At 40.1% G+C, this 15919-nt stretch overlaps 1 protein-coding gene across 1 annotated transcript in view; it reads left to right on the top strand.

The window, feature by feature from the left end:
- Positions 1-15919, top strand: part of ANK3 (ankyrin 3) — a 210247-nt gene that overhangs the window by 115556 nt on the left and 78772 nt on the right. Inside the window, exons 19-23 of the mRNA XM_059821466.1 lie at positions 9378-9476; positions 9566-9664; positions 10069-10164; positions 13246-13318; positions 13523-13585. Coding sequence (XP_059677449.1) covers positions 9378-9476; positions 9566-9664; positions 10069-10164; positions 13246-13318; positions 13523-13585 — 430 coding nt within the window. The remainder of the gene's footprint in view (positions 1-9377; positions 9477-9565; positions 9665-10068; positions 10165-13245; positions 13319-13522; positions 13586-15919) is intronic.

Here is a 15919-nt window from a genome sequence, read left to right on the forward strand (position 1 = left end):
AGAGCCTGTGTACAAATGGTTTTATGCTCACTAACAGTGTATACGGTGCTCAGAATTTAATGATAATGATCTCAGCGTTGATTACACTTACATTCTTCATGCATTGTCTAGATCTTGGAGTCATTCCTTTAGCTGGGTAAGAAATCAGTTGTGATCAAATACTTGGACTGTAGCTGATCAAATCAGCTAAATGAACCAAGTCTCACAATCTGACCTGCACCCTTTGTGCAGAGTAGCAGCTTTCACAACTCTCTGCTATGTGTGTGCCACAAGTTAGGTGCTGTGCTTGCATCCCAGAAATGTCCAGATGTGTCAGACTGTCTAGCAATACTATCACTCTATCATCACACTGACATCTCAGAAAGGGCTGAAGTCATCATCATCTCTGGCTGCAGCTCAGCTGATTATAATCCGTGGCAGAGGGAAAAGTCACTGTTATGTGATTTTTCTACTGTGTAATTCCAACTGTACCAGCCACTGATTTCAATGACGTTGCTCTGACATGAAACTGAAATACTTCTGCTGAAATCCCAGGAGCTTCTGCAGCTTTATACTTTTGTAACATATCATCAGCCTACATTTTACAGATGAATCAGTCTGGGTTCTTATCACCTGCTTAATCATCCAGCAGCAGATGAGATTTGCCCTGGTTCATTCTTTGCACAGTTTTCTCAGATATATATGGTTGCCTTTCTGGAGATAGTTCCTACCTGGTTTTGGTTTCTGTAGCAAGACATTGTAGAACCTGCTCTTCTAACTTGCTCAGAGCTAAATCTCCTCCTAGCCCATACAACTTGTCTGTAAGTGTTTGCCTTTCTTCCACTCTTCTCTGTCCCACAAATAGTAAGTAGTCTAAGGAGACATTTACATTGACAGGTGCAGGCAGTCACGTGTCCCCTTTGCCTGCTCTCCAGTGTCCAAATAGGATCCAGTTCTGGACTAGTGGCCTTTTAGTCACATTAGCATGATGGAAACATCTGAGATACTGTCACAGCTGAGAGGCAGGGCATGTTTGTTGCGTCCCAGGGCCAGCCTGGCACAGTTGCACAAGCTCTGTACTGAACTTTAAGCCTGGCAGGGTAGCAGTGTGGTGGAGCAAGCATGTGACTCTGTGAAGACACACAGAAAGGGGGCTTCAGTTTCTCATTCAGAGATCTCCTCTGGGTGGAACTGAATTTATTAATTGCATCTCTGAAAACTGAACTAGTCAGTAGGTAAAACCATGCACAGGGAAAAAAAAAGCGGTCATATTTGACTGACTGCAGCATTAATCCTGTCATCTGTAATAGCCATATAATTAAAAAAAAAAAAAAGTAAGTCCCTTGTTGTTCATCTTCATTTCTCAGTTATATAGGTAACTAGTGCAAGTAAAGAATAGTTTCCCAGTATACATTTGCTTCCACAGGGCTGCCGCATAGTTGTCAGGAAGCAAGGGCAGGGACTTATAGTGTATTTAAGCAGAACTACTTTGTGGTGTAACAAATCACCTGTCTGGGAAAATGTGCATTATTAATCCTGTAGGCCTCTGTGGTGAAGAACACCCGCAATGGCTTGTCCTCCTGCCTACTGTGCTAATTTGCTGTCTCTGCTGTAGGGGACTGACTGCCCCTTTAGGAAGAAAGTGCCCACATGCCTTGCGGGATTGTGATAGAGTGGAGTGAGCTTAATGCTTATTCACTGGCTTCTTCAGAGTCCTGTCTGCTGGGTTCGTGCAGTGGTGAGCCCTCCAGGCTCCACACAGTCAGTGACATGGAGGTCGTCTGACGGATATCCACTCACTACTGCCTGTGATATAAGAAAAGTGCTAATGCAGTACTGTGTATTGTAGCATGGAATAGTTTCTAGAGAAACTGATGATCATCTTGAGTTCCTAAGAAAAGAGCTGACAAGCTCTGAACTTCTACAGTGAAGGAAAAGTGTTATTCTATAAGAACTACTGTACGTTGACCTCACGTTCTATGCAAGTGAAGTTTAGATGATTGGCTTGTAAAATAGCAGCTCTGTAATTACAAGCTCTCTTGTTTAGATGGATTAACTGTTCTATCGGAATAAAAGGTCTGTGCATGCTGCCTCTAAAACCAGAGGCACTGGGGAGCAAGATACAGCAACAGCTGAGTTGGCTTCAGAAGCTCTGTTGCTATGCTTGTATGTTTGCATGATACTGTCCAGCATGTCCAGTTCAGCTCTATTGCTTTGGACGTACAGTGGCAGAGATGTGGCCATCCATGCCTTAAAGGTCAGTGAAGCCGCGCAGCTTAGAGTGGCATTATATTGTGGATCTCTGCTACCAGCAGCATCACCACTAACCTTCTGTTTTTTCTTCTCTCCATTTCGCATCCATATGCTTTTGTTACCTCAATTATTGTGGTCTAGATGATTATTCAGTAGTCATTTTTTCTTTGTTTAGATTCTCTCTTTACCATATTCCTCATTTTCCCAGGTTAAGTAAGCATCCGTGATGTCACTCCGGCACAGTATCTGTCAATAGAGGGAGAGCACTTAATATCTTAGTAGGTCATTCAACTTCTTGGGTAGGGACCAATGAGCTATCATCTTCCACTTCTGGTACATGTTCTTTAATCATCATTTATATATAACTTACACTCCCTGTGAAAACATCTAGAGTTTGCAATTTTGACACATGGGAGTTCTTACTCCTGCTCAGGTTCTGAGGGCCACACACGATTTGGGTTTTTCAGGTGATTAGAGGAGAATATTGGGAAGAAACATATTTTGTAGCTATAGCAGGGAAGAAAAAAGTCTAATACTACAGAAAATCTCTTGTGCGGGAGATCAGTCTGTATGATTAAGATCAGTTCTGGCGCTAAAACTTACGAGCATTTTCAAAATTGCTCTCAGACCTGAATCATTGCAACTCTGGTTCTTCCTTGGGGTGGTTTCCCTCCCAAGAAATCTTTTTCCTGAACTTTGTTGTAGAAAAAAACATGAAAAGAAGAATAGCTGCTGGTTTTGAAGTCCACTTATTGATAGCATTATGGGATCCTCTGGTTCTGCTGCAACAATTAACTAAATAGCGTCTAATCCCAGAGCTGTGGGACTCTGACTCAGTCGACGCTGAAGAGTAAACAGCATTGGTTTAGCACGCCAGAACTAGTGCTTGAGAGGCCACAAAGCTGCTCCTGCCACTTGAAGATGGGATTTTGTTATGTGATTTTACGTGTAGCCGTGTTAGACTGAGCTCCAACTGATAAGCCACAGAAAACACCTTATCTTAATATGCAAGAAGCAAATAATAGAATGGTGGAAAAGTAGCAACACTAAAATGCATTTCAGGTGGTGAAGCTTCAGAGCTGCTTCAAAATCCTTCACAGTTAGAAAGCTTCAAAAACTGAATGTAGTGTTCATATAAGGCACGTTAGGGTCCCACTGCAAAGGCAGCAGTTTTTGTCCATTCTGACATGACATTTTTGTGTCTGAATTAGGTGTATTAAAGAGTTTTCAATGCTGAAACTCTGTGTTATGCAATATCATGCTTAACATAAGGAATGCTCATTTTACACGTAATACTGGGAATTAAAAGTCAATCTGAAGCCGTGGCTGTGAGCAGATATTCCTTCTCTGGTGACCATGTTGCGTGTGTAAAAGCTATAGTGGTACATGTGATGTTGCTTTTGTTGCAGGGCTTTTGTGCTGAGAGTTGGCATGAGTAAATATTTGTTTCATAGCTCAGCAGGGCTCCACATGTCATTTTTCAACTGTTTATCCCATTGGATAGTGTTACTGTAGGATACACTATTCCTGTGGTGGACTGGCAAAGGAAGACTGACGAGACAGGAGTGCTGGTTCAGTCAAGGATGAAGAGCAGGATTTGGAGCTTTGGTCTCACTGCAGGTCATTTTAGTCAAATAGTTGCTACACTGCACTTGGTGTTGGGCCTCTTCCAGGGGAATTGATGGTCCACAGTCCCTGGTTGACAACTGTCTGGAAAATAAAGCCAGTATTAAACTGTCTTTTGTTCCTAAAACTGTAGTACTGGTAGGAGATAATGGTGACTGAGAGGTCATGATGTTCTTTTGCAGGTTGAGTTGGGCCTTTCATTTCAGATTTATTCAAGGAGATTTATTCAGGTCTACCTGCCTCATTCTGACAGGAGTCCCATACCAACCTGAGTGCTACAGTGGTTCATAACAGCAATCCATTTTTTCTATTGGAATATCTAATTTACAGATGCAGAAAGAGATAGGAAGGAAGCAGGGAGGGTGGGAAAAGCTACTGGGAAGAATTGCTTTCATACAAAATGAACACTCAAATGCAGATATCTTCAGTATATCTTCATGGTACATTATCTCTCTCTCCTTGGCTCTTGGTACATGCTCAGTTGTTATCAAGACATTTGTGTGGAAATTTCCAGCCTAATAATATGCGATAATGAACCTTTGAAAGGTACTGGATCATGTTAGGCCCTGATTCAGCAAAGCAGTGAAGTGTGTATGTAGACATAGGTTTGCCTGTTTCATTTGATCGAGGCTGGATGCCTTTGTGATCTTTGGATTTAGAGCATTTTCTAGCCTTATCAACAATAACACTATAGCTTCATTGTCTGACATTTACAGCAGAAAAACAAAAACAGAGCAGCTTGAGAGTCAGCATGACTAGAAAGATGCAGTAATTCAAGCTGTTAAGATTTATGGTTATTACCAGTGGAGGATATGAAAGTAATTCACTGACATAATATACGAGGCTTGTGATAATTTTCCTCAAAAAAATTGGAGGGTAAGAGAATAAGGGATGCTTTGTGTTTGTGTATTCCATTAGAATTGAAAAGCTCAGTATTTCTGATGATTATTTTTTTTGGCACTTATTCTTGTGGCTTTTGATAAGCCCTTCCCAGCTGTTAACTCCCATATTGCTGCTCATTCTTTAAAACAACTAGAAGCAGCATGGCAGCTGACTGCCAGAAGGTGATGCATGTTAGAGCTGTATTCAACAAAAGCCCTGATTTTCTTGGAAGTAACTTTTTTAATAGTAGGATGCCTACTAAGTCCCTTGGCACTTTGCCAGTAAATATAACTCTGAACCTAAACTGCTGTGCAGAAAAGTGTATAATTGTGGGGCTGGGTTTGTTTGGTTGTTGGTGGGGGGTTTTTTTAATTATTTATAGCTTTTGAAGCAAAATATTTTAGCCTCCTGGACACATATCTATAGAGAATGAAAGTAGCAAGCTCAAGTAGCCATGAGAATTACTACTTTTACAGTTAATTTGGTTGTGTAATTGCAGAATCTGCCAGCCAGAGTGTTTCAGAAAAGTTAACAGAATATCTGTTTTCCATGAGGATGTTGGGATATCAATAGAAATGTTATACCTTCCTGAGCTAGAAACAGTTTAATGCAGGAATCTGTACTGTAGCTGAGAAGCAAAGGATATCCTTTCTGGGTCTCAGGCATTAAAAAAGCATTTTGCTAATTAGTTTTATTTTGGTCAATGCCTTCTCTACAAACATTGCTGACTATAAGCATGAAGGTTGTCTTCTGGTGGCTGATGAAGTCTAACATGCCCAGTGAGATGTGATCAGCTGTGTCAGATCTCTGTCACTCTGCTGTCAGTGACTGTGTGCTGCATTAGGCACTGCCTCATCAAACACGACATGACGTGAGTTGACCACAGGGTATGCAAAACTTAAAAGGAAGCTCCCAGGCCCCTCCAGGGAGTTCAGACAGGAAACTGATATTTTGCCACCAGGCTAGCAGGTGCCCACATCGCTACCCAGGACATGCGTTATGCCTGTAGCAGAGAAGCTGCCTTTCTGTACACGCGCCTCCAGCTGCCATACCTGACCAGGCCAGCAGCACCAAGAGCTTCAGGGGGAGCCTCTTTCAGCTTCAGCTCTGGGACACCAAGAGCCGTAGCAGGGAGAATAGTGACCATGTCACCATGGAAATGTCATGATTTCTACCATGCATTTGGAGGGGAAAGAGGAAAAGTTTTCATTTAGTCTTTGATTTAAACAGCAGGCTGGTTAAGAGTGACAAACAGCATCAATAATTACTCCTCTAGCCATTTACAAAGGTACCACATGTAAATCTTTGGATATACCATTTGTAGAAGGAAATTGATGTTGTACTGCAGTAAATATCAGGGGTTTGATAGCTCCTTCTTTAATATTCATTGTTACAGGCTGGAGGGAGGAGCCTTTACAGATCACTTCAAAGGGAAAGTTGAGATCAGCTCGTCTTGGCTCTCTGATACTCTCCAGATTTTAATGTTTTAGGATTATTAGCAGGGGGTTCCCAGCAGGTGGCCCTTGACTTCAGATTTCATCTCCCTACTTGGCTTTATGATGTCTGATTTTTGTTGACCTTGTAGGTCATGTTAAGAGGCCTGTATATTGAAGGGGGAGAAGGGAATTAAGTTCTTGTATGAGGAGGTTTCACAGCATTTATTTTTTTTAACTAATGTTTTGATAGTTTGGCCATGTTTTAATGTGAGTTTATCTTTGGACATGCAGAAGCAGGGGCCACAGAAGCTGCTTTTGAGGTACATGTCTGTGAGTACACTCAGCATTCTGCTGAAGACTCACGACTCTGGCCAGCTTAGGGAGCCCTGTCACATTCAGACCCTGGGCACTGCTAGGAAGCTATTAGGCCAACCCTAAACTAACAGTAACTGTAAGATGAGGTCCCAGAATTCAGTTCATGATGATTGCATTTTAGCTAGTGTTCAGGCTCTTACCACCGTGCACAACTATTCTGCGGGAAAAATTCCTTATAGTCATCTGACGTCTGGTCCAATGTTCGTATAAGTCAACGGAAAGTTTCATTCTGCTGATGCCAATGGAATTTGGATCCAGCGCTTTTTCTTGCAATGATTAACTTGTCCTGGTTGTCAAAGCTGGTAGTTTCTTTAGATGGCAAAGGGTATACAATTAACTGAAGAAAAAGTACACACCCTAATTTAAAGTAACTGGCACAGCTACCATCTCCTAGCATGTGTTAATACAACTGAAATTAGGTAACCTTTTGTGAAGTAGTATCAGAGGCAAAGTGACATGAAGAAAATGGTGTGTCTAAACACATGGACACTTGAAACTTCCCTGTAGTGGAAATAGTTCACATTTGAGGTTTTCTCTTTCTTTCTTCTGAGCAGCTTTGACCTTGTGGTTTGAACATGTGGTGTAGTGCTGGCTTCTGAACCCCAAGCTGACCTTGGACTTCCCTCCTAGGTGCTTTTGACCAAGTTGTCTAACCTGGCCACACCTCACTGACATGGTTGTACAAATGAAGGATGACAGGCTGCAGCTTTTAACTCCCTGTGTGCCTCTACCTCTTGGGCACCAGGCTTTTCTTCTCAGAGCAGAAAAGCAAAGGCACTTTTTCACCTTTAAACACTGATGAGAGCAGCAAGGAGCCTGGTCAATACAAGACCAGCCCATCTTTCAGTGTTTCTACCCACAAGGTTGGCTTTTGGATCTAGTTCCCGATCATTCAATCCCAAGTAGTGTATTTTCCTTCTGGCTGTGTGGCTGCTTTGGACTCTACCAGCAGCCAAGATATGCACCATGGCCGTGTTTCCCCATGTATGTTATAACTGACCTTTCTGCAACTGGAATTAATGATCTCAGACAGCCTCACCTCTTACCCTTTTTCTGAAAGCAGAATTCTCATAGATTAACAGTGGTGCACGTTTGCAGTGTATTTTACCACGTGTTTAGTGTATTTGTGTTCCTCATATCAGATATGATTTTTACAGCCTAGCAATTGATTTTTTTCCATAAAAACTGGTAATGGATCATGGGGCGAATACCCCATTGGAAGTCCCCCAGAGTAGCAAAAGGACATATTACACTGGCAGTGTAGTTTCACCCTGCTTGCAAAATGGTAAAGCCCCATGTGAACACTGGTTAAGATGACCCTTCTGGCATCTCAGAGCCCATCAAGTGGGCTCATGAAACCTGACCTTTAAACCTCAAGAGAGGGGGAAGACTGTTAATCCATCTCTGTGAGCCAAGCAAAGCATCTGCTGGAAAGCCATCAAGTTACTAGTGTGAGTGATGGGGAGGTTTGGGGAAAAGTGGCCTCTTCTCCATGCCGTGGAGAAAAACATCAAGTGTCCCATTTAGAGGTAGCCATCTCCCGAACTGTCCTTTGCGCAGCTCTAGATTGATTATGTTTGTTAAGGAAGAAGAGATAGTGTTGTCTTGCAGGGAAGATAAGGCAGGGAAAGATAATTACTTCAAGAAAGATAATCTAATCATTTCTAATACGTTAAGCATCTCAATTAAGTCCAACTTTTTCAAAACTGCTAACAGTGTTCTCATAGACTAAGAGATTAGAAAAAGAGCAGCAAGAGCAAGCTTTGGTCCTCTTTGTTTTGTTGCATTGTATGTTAAATGTTAACTGTTGATTAAAGTGTTTATTACAATTAACAAGTTTCAACACGCTGTTTGACTTATTTTAAATATGTTGGTTTTAAAGTGAGCGATTTCAGAGTCAGCCTAGTGACTCCTGCTTTGCTACCAGGAGTAGTTTTTAAAAACCAGTAGTAGTTTTTAAAAATATTGTCAGGTTTTTAAGTTATATTCTTCTTGTACTAACTGGTTTTACAAAAATTTCCAAAATGTGTATACTTTACTGTAAAAAGCCATTTAGTTGTGTTTAGAGCATTTGCTGGGGGAGTCCCAATGTTGACAAATATTTTTAGTCTGCCCACTAGTAATGAAGAATAAGGAATAGGAACAAAAAGGATACATTCAACTTTCTCATCTTCGCAGTTGCCAAGAAAAAGCAGTTTCTTCCAGTCTGCATAACACAAGGCCAGACACATGAAAAATTAGACCTTCCTGTCTTAGAGCCTCAATTCACCAGCTGGTGTTCCAGTTTCTGTAGGACTGTATTCTTCTAGCAGAGCTGGCAAATCAGTTGCATTGTTTTAGATTTACCTTCTGGGTGTTTCAGTCAGAATGGATGGGGCTGCAAATAGCACCGTAGCTGAGGCAGCCCTCACCACACCTGGTTTTTAGAAAGCTGTTATTACTTATTTACTTATTTGTTTATTATCACACTGTAGGAGCACAAAGCATATGAACCTCACTGTGCAAAGCATTATACACACATTTATTTAAAAAGGTGAGCTCTGCCCCAGAGACCTGATAGTCTGACCCTTGGAAAGGAAGGCAAATCTTTAATCAACATTGCTTGTGCTGAGGATTACAGAAATAGAAGGCATTCAGAGATGTTCACAAAGAATGGGACTTGAATCGACATTCATGAGAAGTGTGGGGTTTTTTCCAAGGTTGGAGGTTTTTTCACATAGGCCAAAGAAATAAAGCTTAACAGGATTTTTGCTGTTTCATGTCTGGTTTTTTTGTCAGGGGACATGTGGGATATTCACATTTACTGATTGCTTACATTCATTCTAGATGGGATACACTCCTTTGCATGTTGGCTGCCACTACGGAAACATAAAAATTGTTAACTTCCTTCTGCAACATTCTGCAAAAGTTAATGCCAAAACGAAGGTGAGTTTTCCACCACTGCCTCGCTCCTTCTGTGGAGGCAGCTTGTGTGCTGTGCCCACTGCAGCCTTTCCCTTTCCCTGTGCCTGCAGAACGGGTACACGCCGCTGCACCAGGCTGCGCAGCAGGGGCACACCCACATCATCAACGTCCTGCTCCAGCACGGCGCGGCGCCCAACGAGCTCACTGTGGTAAGTTCAGGGGGTCCGCCACGAGGCTGCCACTTTCCCCTTGGGCTCTGTTGTCCCACCCCACGTAAAGCATTTGAGCAAGGGAAATGTGGGAAAAAATGTGTGTGGTATGAGAGGAAAAGAGCAGAGGCAGCCTATTCCCATCACCCCCGCATCCTCTCTGCCATCATCTCTTCCAAAACTAGAACAGCGACCATCTGAAAATCTTTTCATTTTCATCCCATTTCTGTAAAGAGCTTAAAAACTTACGGCTATATATCCTACTACCCAAAATAAATATATTTCCATCATCAACATGCAAACATTTATTTGACCTGCATTGTGCATTTTTGTACAGTTAATTAGTCGTTTCTACACGTAGCCTTGCTAACATTAACTTTTGTTACAAATGTTTCAATTGCTAGAATGGAAATACTGCCCTCGCCATTGCTAAGCGACTTGGCTACATTTCAGTCGTTGACACATTGAAGGTGGTGACAGAAGAGACCATGACTACAATTGTAAGTACAGCTTAGTTCAGTAGTGAATGGAAGAATTTTTCCTAAGCCACTGTATTCAGCTTTGTTTAGTTACGTGTCTACTGAGATTCCAGTTTAATTTCCACCTATTTCCTTTTAGCAGTATAAAGTGGATATTAAGTCAAATATGAGCAATATATTTTTAAGGTAGTAGACATTATTAGAATGTATGCAGAAAGAGTACCAACCGAGCAGAAAATGGACAGTGTAAATGACTGGTCACAGCTGCCATGTTTTTCCGCACATCCTGTTGTTCAGGGCACAAACCACATGACTATGGGCCGGTTTGTAGTTGAAAAGACATTCCTACAGACTTGTGTAAATAGAAGCTGCTTCTGCCTTTTGAGAAGGTTTGCCAAGGGACTGATGTATAATGGCTTGTATTTGGCCTAAGAGAACATATTCCAATCTAAAAAGTGGTTGGAATTTACTTAAAAGCACCTCATTGTGTAGTTTCTGGTGTCTTCTGAAAGATGGTGAAAGGTTGTCTTCTGCAAGCAGCCACAGTCAGCTCCTGAAAGGCCAGATATCCATTCCCTGACATATATGTGAACTCCAGCTTGTCTGTCCTGCCTCTCAGGAAGGCTTGTTGCAGTGTTAGCCAGGAGAGATTAAAGGGACTAGCAATGGTCAAGTATTACCTGCTATTAGAAAAATGGTGATTCACAGAATCCAAAATATTTCTCAGAAAGATCTTTTGGTCATTAATGTTTTGCCAGATTGCTCTATGAAGAAAACAGTTCTGTGAGGTGAGGAGCCTCCATGTACCACCATAGTAGTAAAGCCAAAACTGAGTCTTAAGAACATAAATTCGGAGCGTTGGCTGAAAATTTGCTTTTTCTTTTCTGCAACTTTTGTTTCTGATTAAAAAGAAAAAGAGAAATATGTGCACATATGTATTTTTAGGCATATCAGAGATGGAAAACAGTTACTGTGTGTTCCATATTTTGTCATCACCCGTTTGTGTGGTCTATCAGTGCAAGCAAGTGGTTGCAGTACGATGAGCATTTGGGATGACAGGCAGATTTTAGCTCTGCTACTGCATATGCCTTTTCTTCCTGTGACTTTCCTGGCTGTGGTCTATAATTCAGTAGCTTACAGAAAATCCACCACACAGGAGACAAATTTCAGAACAATAAAATGTAAAGGAATATGTCAGAAAATAATACTGTTTCTTCTTACAGCTTCTCTCTAGGTTTTCTCAGGAACATATGTCTCTCTAGAAAGATTCCAAAACAGTTTTCCACAACCTGAAAAATCTGATGGAGAAGATTATATGGGGTAGCATAAGCTTGAATGACTGCCTAGTATACAACTAGGTAGCTGCAGGAAAAGTAAAACTACATTTTTATGTTAAGAACTGCCAATATCACCAGGTCATTCTTAGCTTGTAGAGCCAAGAAGCTGGGGGAGTTTGTGCTGCATAAGATGACTGATCATTTATGTTCTGTAGATGAAGAAGAGTAGAGAGATGGTGGGTCAGGCTGTGAATTGTGCTAGAAGAAATGTTGGCTGCTGAAAGGCCTATACTACCCCAAATACCTACTCTACAGAGAAGCCCAGAAATAATTTCCATTAAAATCAGAGTATGCTGCTTATCAGTCACAAGTGTGTAATTGTCAGACTTGAGTCTAGACATGAAATCTGATTTACAGCTGCGGGTCTTAAGAACTCGGTTTGACTACTGAGATATTTTTTGAGGCTTGTGGCTGAAAAACTTCCGAAGGTAAATTTAATGAAACCAGGGATGAACATAGCTAATTTTACTGCAATTTATACTCAAACACCAGTAAAAAAATCCAATAATGCCTGAAAAAAAAAAAAAAGTCCTGTGATTTTGCTAGTTTAACAGCAATGTGTTAAAAAGCTTTGCAAGTAATTCCCTCAAAATGAATTAAGTGTGAGGCTTTTTATAAGTTTTGCAATGTTTGAGCATGCAGGAGCTCTTCTGCCTATATCAAGTGATGGCAGTAGCCCAAGAAACATGAACTGCCAAATTGAGTATTCATGAGGCCAGAGAAAAACTGAAATATTTTCAAATAAATGAAAATGGAAAAGCTGTTTTATCCTCCTGAACTTGTTAATGATTTCTTATTTGTATATGAAGGATGAGAAGTAATGGTGGTTAAAAATAATATATAAAAAACCCATAAAGATGGGAGTGGTTTTTGGTGTGGGGTTTGGGGGTTTTTTTGGTTGTGGGTTTTGTTGTTTTTTTTTTAATTCCACTGCACTCCTTGAATGGTAACTCTGCAGGGTCTCTTGCCTGACCTAAAACTTTACCACTGCTTGTTGTGCTGTACCCCAGCTGGAGAGTAAGATGTGCATGTGTGTGTCATTCGTAGGATACACAGGTATTCTAGGAACAGATTTCAGGCATTCATAACATTTTTTCTGCTTCTAATTTTTTTTTTACATTGGTCTTTCAGTCTGAATCAATATAAAACATCAGGATGAAAATCAACCAACCACTTCTGTCTTTCATGCACAAATTCCTTAAGGGGTATCATTTAGCCTGCATGTGGTTACAGTTGTTCTCATTTGTGGGAAAAACACAATTCATGCTGTGGCACCTCTGAAAAAAATTCACATAGATTAAGCCTGCTCCGAAATTGCAGCGTTTTTTTAATGACAAAGGAGAAATACTTCCCTCAGAAAATTTAGTGTAAATAGAGATGACGTGTTCTGGCTCAAAATTTAGACAACTATTTAAAGAGCTCTTATTAAAACCCTTGACATGAAACTCTTTCTAGTGTACTTGTTTCTTCTTTTGATATCAGCTGAAAGCCTAGAAGATGATGGTGCTTTTTCTGCTGTGAAAATTTGAATATAGTTCAAAACACCAATAAAATATTGCCTATTTCTGTATTATTCCATAGTATTTTTTAATGTACAGTTCATTGCATCTATAAAAAGGAAAGTGAATAAGAGGCTAAAAAACCTAATCTTGTTTTGCTAATTGCAGATAAAAATATGTCCTACCTTGCATTTAATTTTTAAAATAACTATAATTTTAAGAAAAATGATGCTTGCACTCTGAAATGATTTTTTTTTCTTTGACAGACCGTTACAGAAAAGCACAAAATGAATGTACCTGAAACCATGAATGAAGTTCTTGATATGTCTGATGATGAAGGTATTAAAAAATAAAAAAACCCTCTCGCTTATTTTTCAGTCTTTTGTTTTTGTAAGAAATGTTTGTTTAAAAAAAAACAACAAGCAAACAGTATTAGTTGGATGTGGTCTTTGCACATTTGTTATTGTTTTACATTGATTGTTTTGTTGACACAGTGATCGTGTATGCTTTTATTTAATTACTTTGTTTATTTGAATTATGCAGTTCGTAAAGCCAATGCCCCTGAAATACTCAGTGATGCTGAATATTTGTCAGATGTTGAAGAAGGTATTTGTGCATTTTTTATTGCAGTGATACTTAAATTAAGCCTCTTCCTTTTATTTTGTCTGTCTGAAAATTAATCCTTTCAGATAATTTTCTTATTATCCCACTAACAATAATTTCTGCTTTACAATTAAGAACGCTTTCAAAAATTCTTTGAGCTATTGCTGATAATACTCTATTTTTTTCTGAATCTCTTACTCCCAATTTTTTAATCAAATTACCTCTAGTTTCCTGGAATAGTCCTTTTGCTGCTGCTTCTATAAAGTGGAGAATTGTTTTATTTTTGTAACAGAAAAATTAAATATCGGACAAAAGGGCCAAATATCAAAACACTTTGAAAGAAACAATTGATAGTGAAAGTGAATGGCAGAAGAAATGAATTTTTTGTCGTTTGTTTTTTTTTTTAATATTCTGATGTGGATTAAGCTCTGAAATGGTTGATTTACATTGATAGTGGACTCATAGCCTGGAAAGAAGTATTTTCAGGGTGGGTTTTTTTTGTTTGGGTTTGGTTTTTGGGTTTTTTTAATACATACTATTTCAGTCATGATATTCAGTAAAACCACATCAGGCTACTTTTGTCTGGAATAAAGAGGATGCTGCATTGGACTCAACATGTTGGTGTTTGTTAGTATTAAGGAAGTACTTTGTAGCTGAGATTTCATCTGTATCATCCTGTAAAGTGATGTGAAATCTGTGAGAGTGGCAATAAAGCCCTCTGTTTTCTGTGCCTCTAATAAGTCTCCTGAGCCATTTGCGCTAGCAGCCTGCCCATCCCAGCTCACTCCTCGGAGCTGAGCAGGCTTGACATAGCTTCAGTGATCCCCAAGTATTTAAAACTCCTTTGGCAACTGCTTCCCTTCCGTATACCAGCATCCCCTGTTAGGTCAGACCTCTCCTGGCTTGGATGTGTGCAGGAGTCCTGCAAGTTTCACCTGGAACTGCAGGTTTCCAGAGACCATGGCGGGATTAGGTTCCCAGGTGACATTCAGAAACCGGCAGGTCTTGAGTTGATGAAGAGGATGACAGTGTCCTGAAGGCTTTTTTGTGTGTCCCAATTCATTTGCATCAGAGCTGCATTTTTTTCCTCTCTAGTAGGAAAACAAGTGACCGGGTTCAATTTTCTTGTGCTTCTTTAGTTAATCTTTCTTCCTCCCTAGTGATATATTTACTTTTAGTTTTTATAGCATTTAAGCAGTAAGGTGTAAAAGCTATTTAGCTAAGTTCATTGTGTGCAGCTCTTGTTTGACTCATGCATCGAGGCTTTTGGTTTGTTTTGTTTGACATTGTGTTCCCATTGCTGCAGTTCCAAATGGATGGTGTTCTTACCCTACACCTGTGTTTTACAAATAACTCTCTTAGGCTATTGTACTGCTCAAAATACTGTATTGTTTTAACTGACTGGAACATTGATGCATAATAGTGTTAGTTAATAGAGCAGTAACTATTGCCGTATCCCACTGCACAGCACGCAGCGAGGTACAGATGAGAAACACTCCTATATGGAATCTGAATATTAGAACCGAAGATGTAAAATGTGTCTTTTAATATACGGGATCATTTGTTAAGGCCAAATGCAAAGCCTGCAGGGATGTGAGATCTGTGGAAGTTTTTTATAGTCATTAACTCTCAGTTTAACAAACAACAAATCAAACCAAAAATTAAGACTGTAGGTAATACGATCGATTCCTTGCCTAGAAACTCTTCTGCACCCATGTTGTTACTAGGGGAGCTAAGAGTCTGGTTTATATATAAGAGTCATTTTCAAACCTAACACTGACAGGGAACTTTCAAATCAAATAATAGGTATTTTATTAAACTATGCTGAAGCATTCCAGTGTGTAAGGCATGCAATGAATTATAGGCTTTGAGGTAATAACCACTGGCCTGTCTCTCTTTCCTGACTTGCGCATCTGTAAGGACAATATACAGATGCCCTTCCCCACAACTCCTCAATGTTGATAGGGTATTTACATACAATGCATCCATTTACGCCAGCGGAAATAAATATGTTCAAGATGGTAATGTACTCTGACGAATCTCATAGCCAGGAAACTGATTTTCAAGTGAGAAGGGCACAAATTTACCACCCAAATCTGAGCTCTCCCTCACTTGGCTAACGTTCATGTCATCAGCCAAAACTCTTCAGTGAGAGCAACTTATTTAATGATTTGTCAATATGCCACAACCCTCAAGGTTTCTCTCATAAGAGAAATTGAAGGCTTGGAAAGCAGAGTCTCAGAGCTCAGAGACAAATGTCAGGAAACTGTTTCCTTGCGTTTATGTCTTCCTGTGCCCTCTAAATAAGTATTTACATGGAAATCGTGCAATTTCTCT

Source organism: Gavia stellata, chromosome 9 (assembly GCF_030936135.1).
Source record: "Gavia stellata isolate bGavSte3 chromosome 9, bGavSte3.hap2, whole genome shotgun sequence".
Lineage (NCBI taxonomy): Eukaryota > Metazoa > Chordata > Aves > Gaviiformes > Gaviidae > Gavia > Gavia stellata.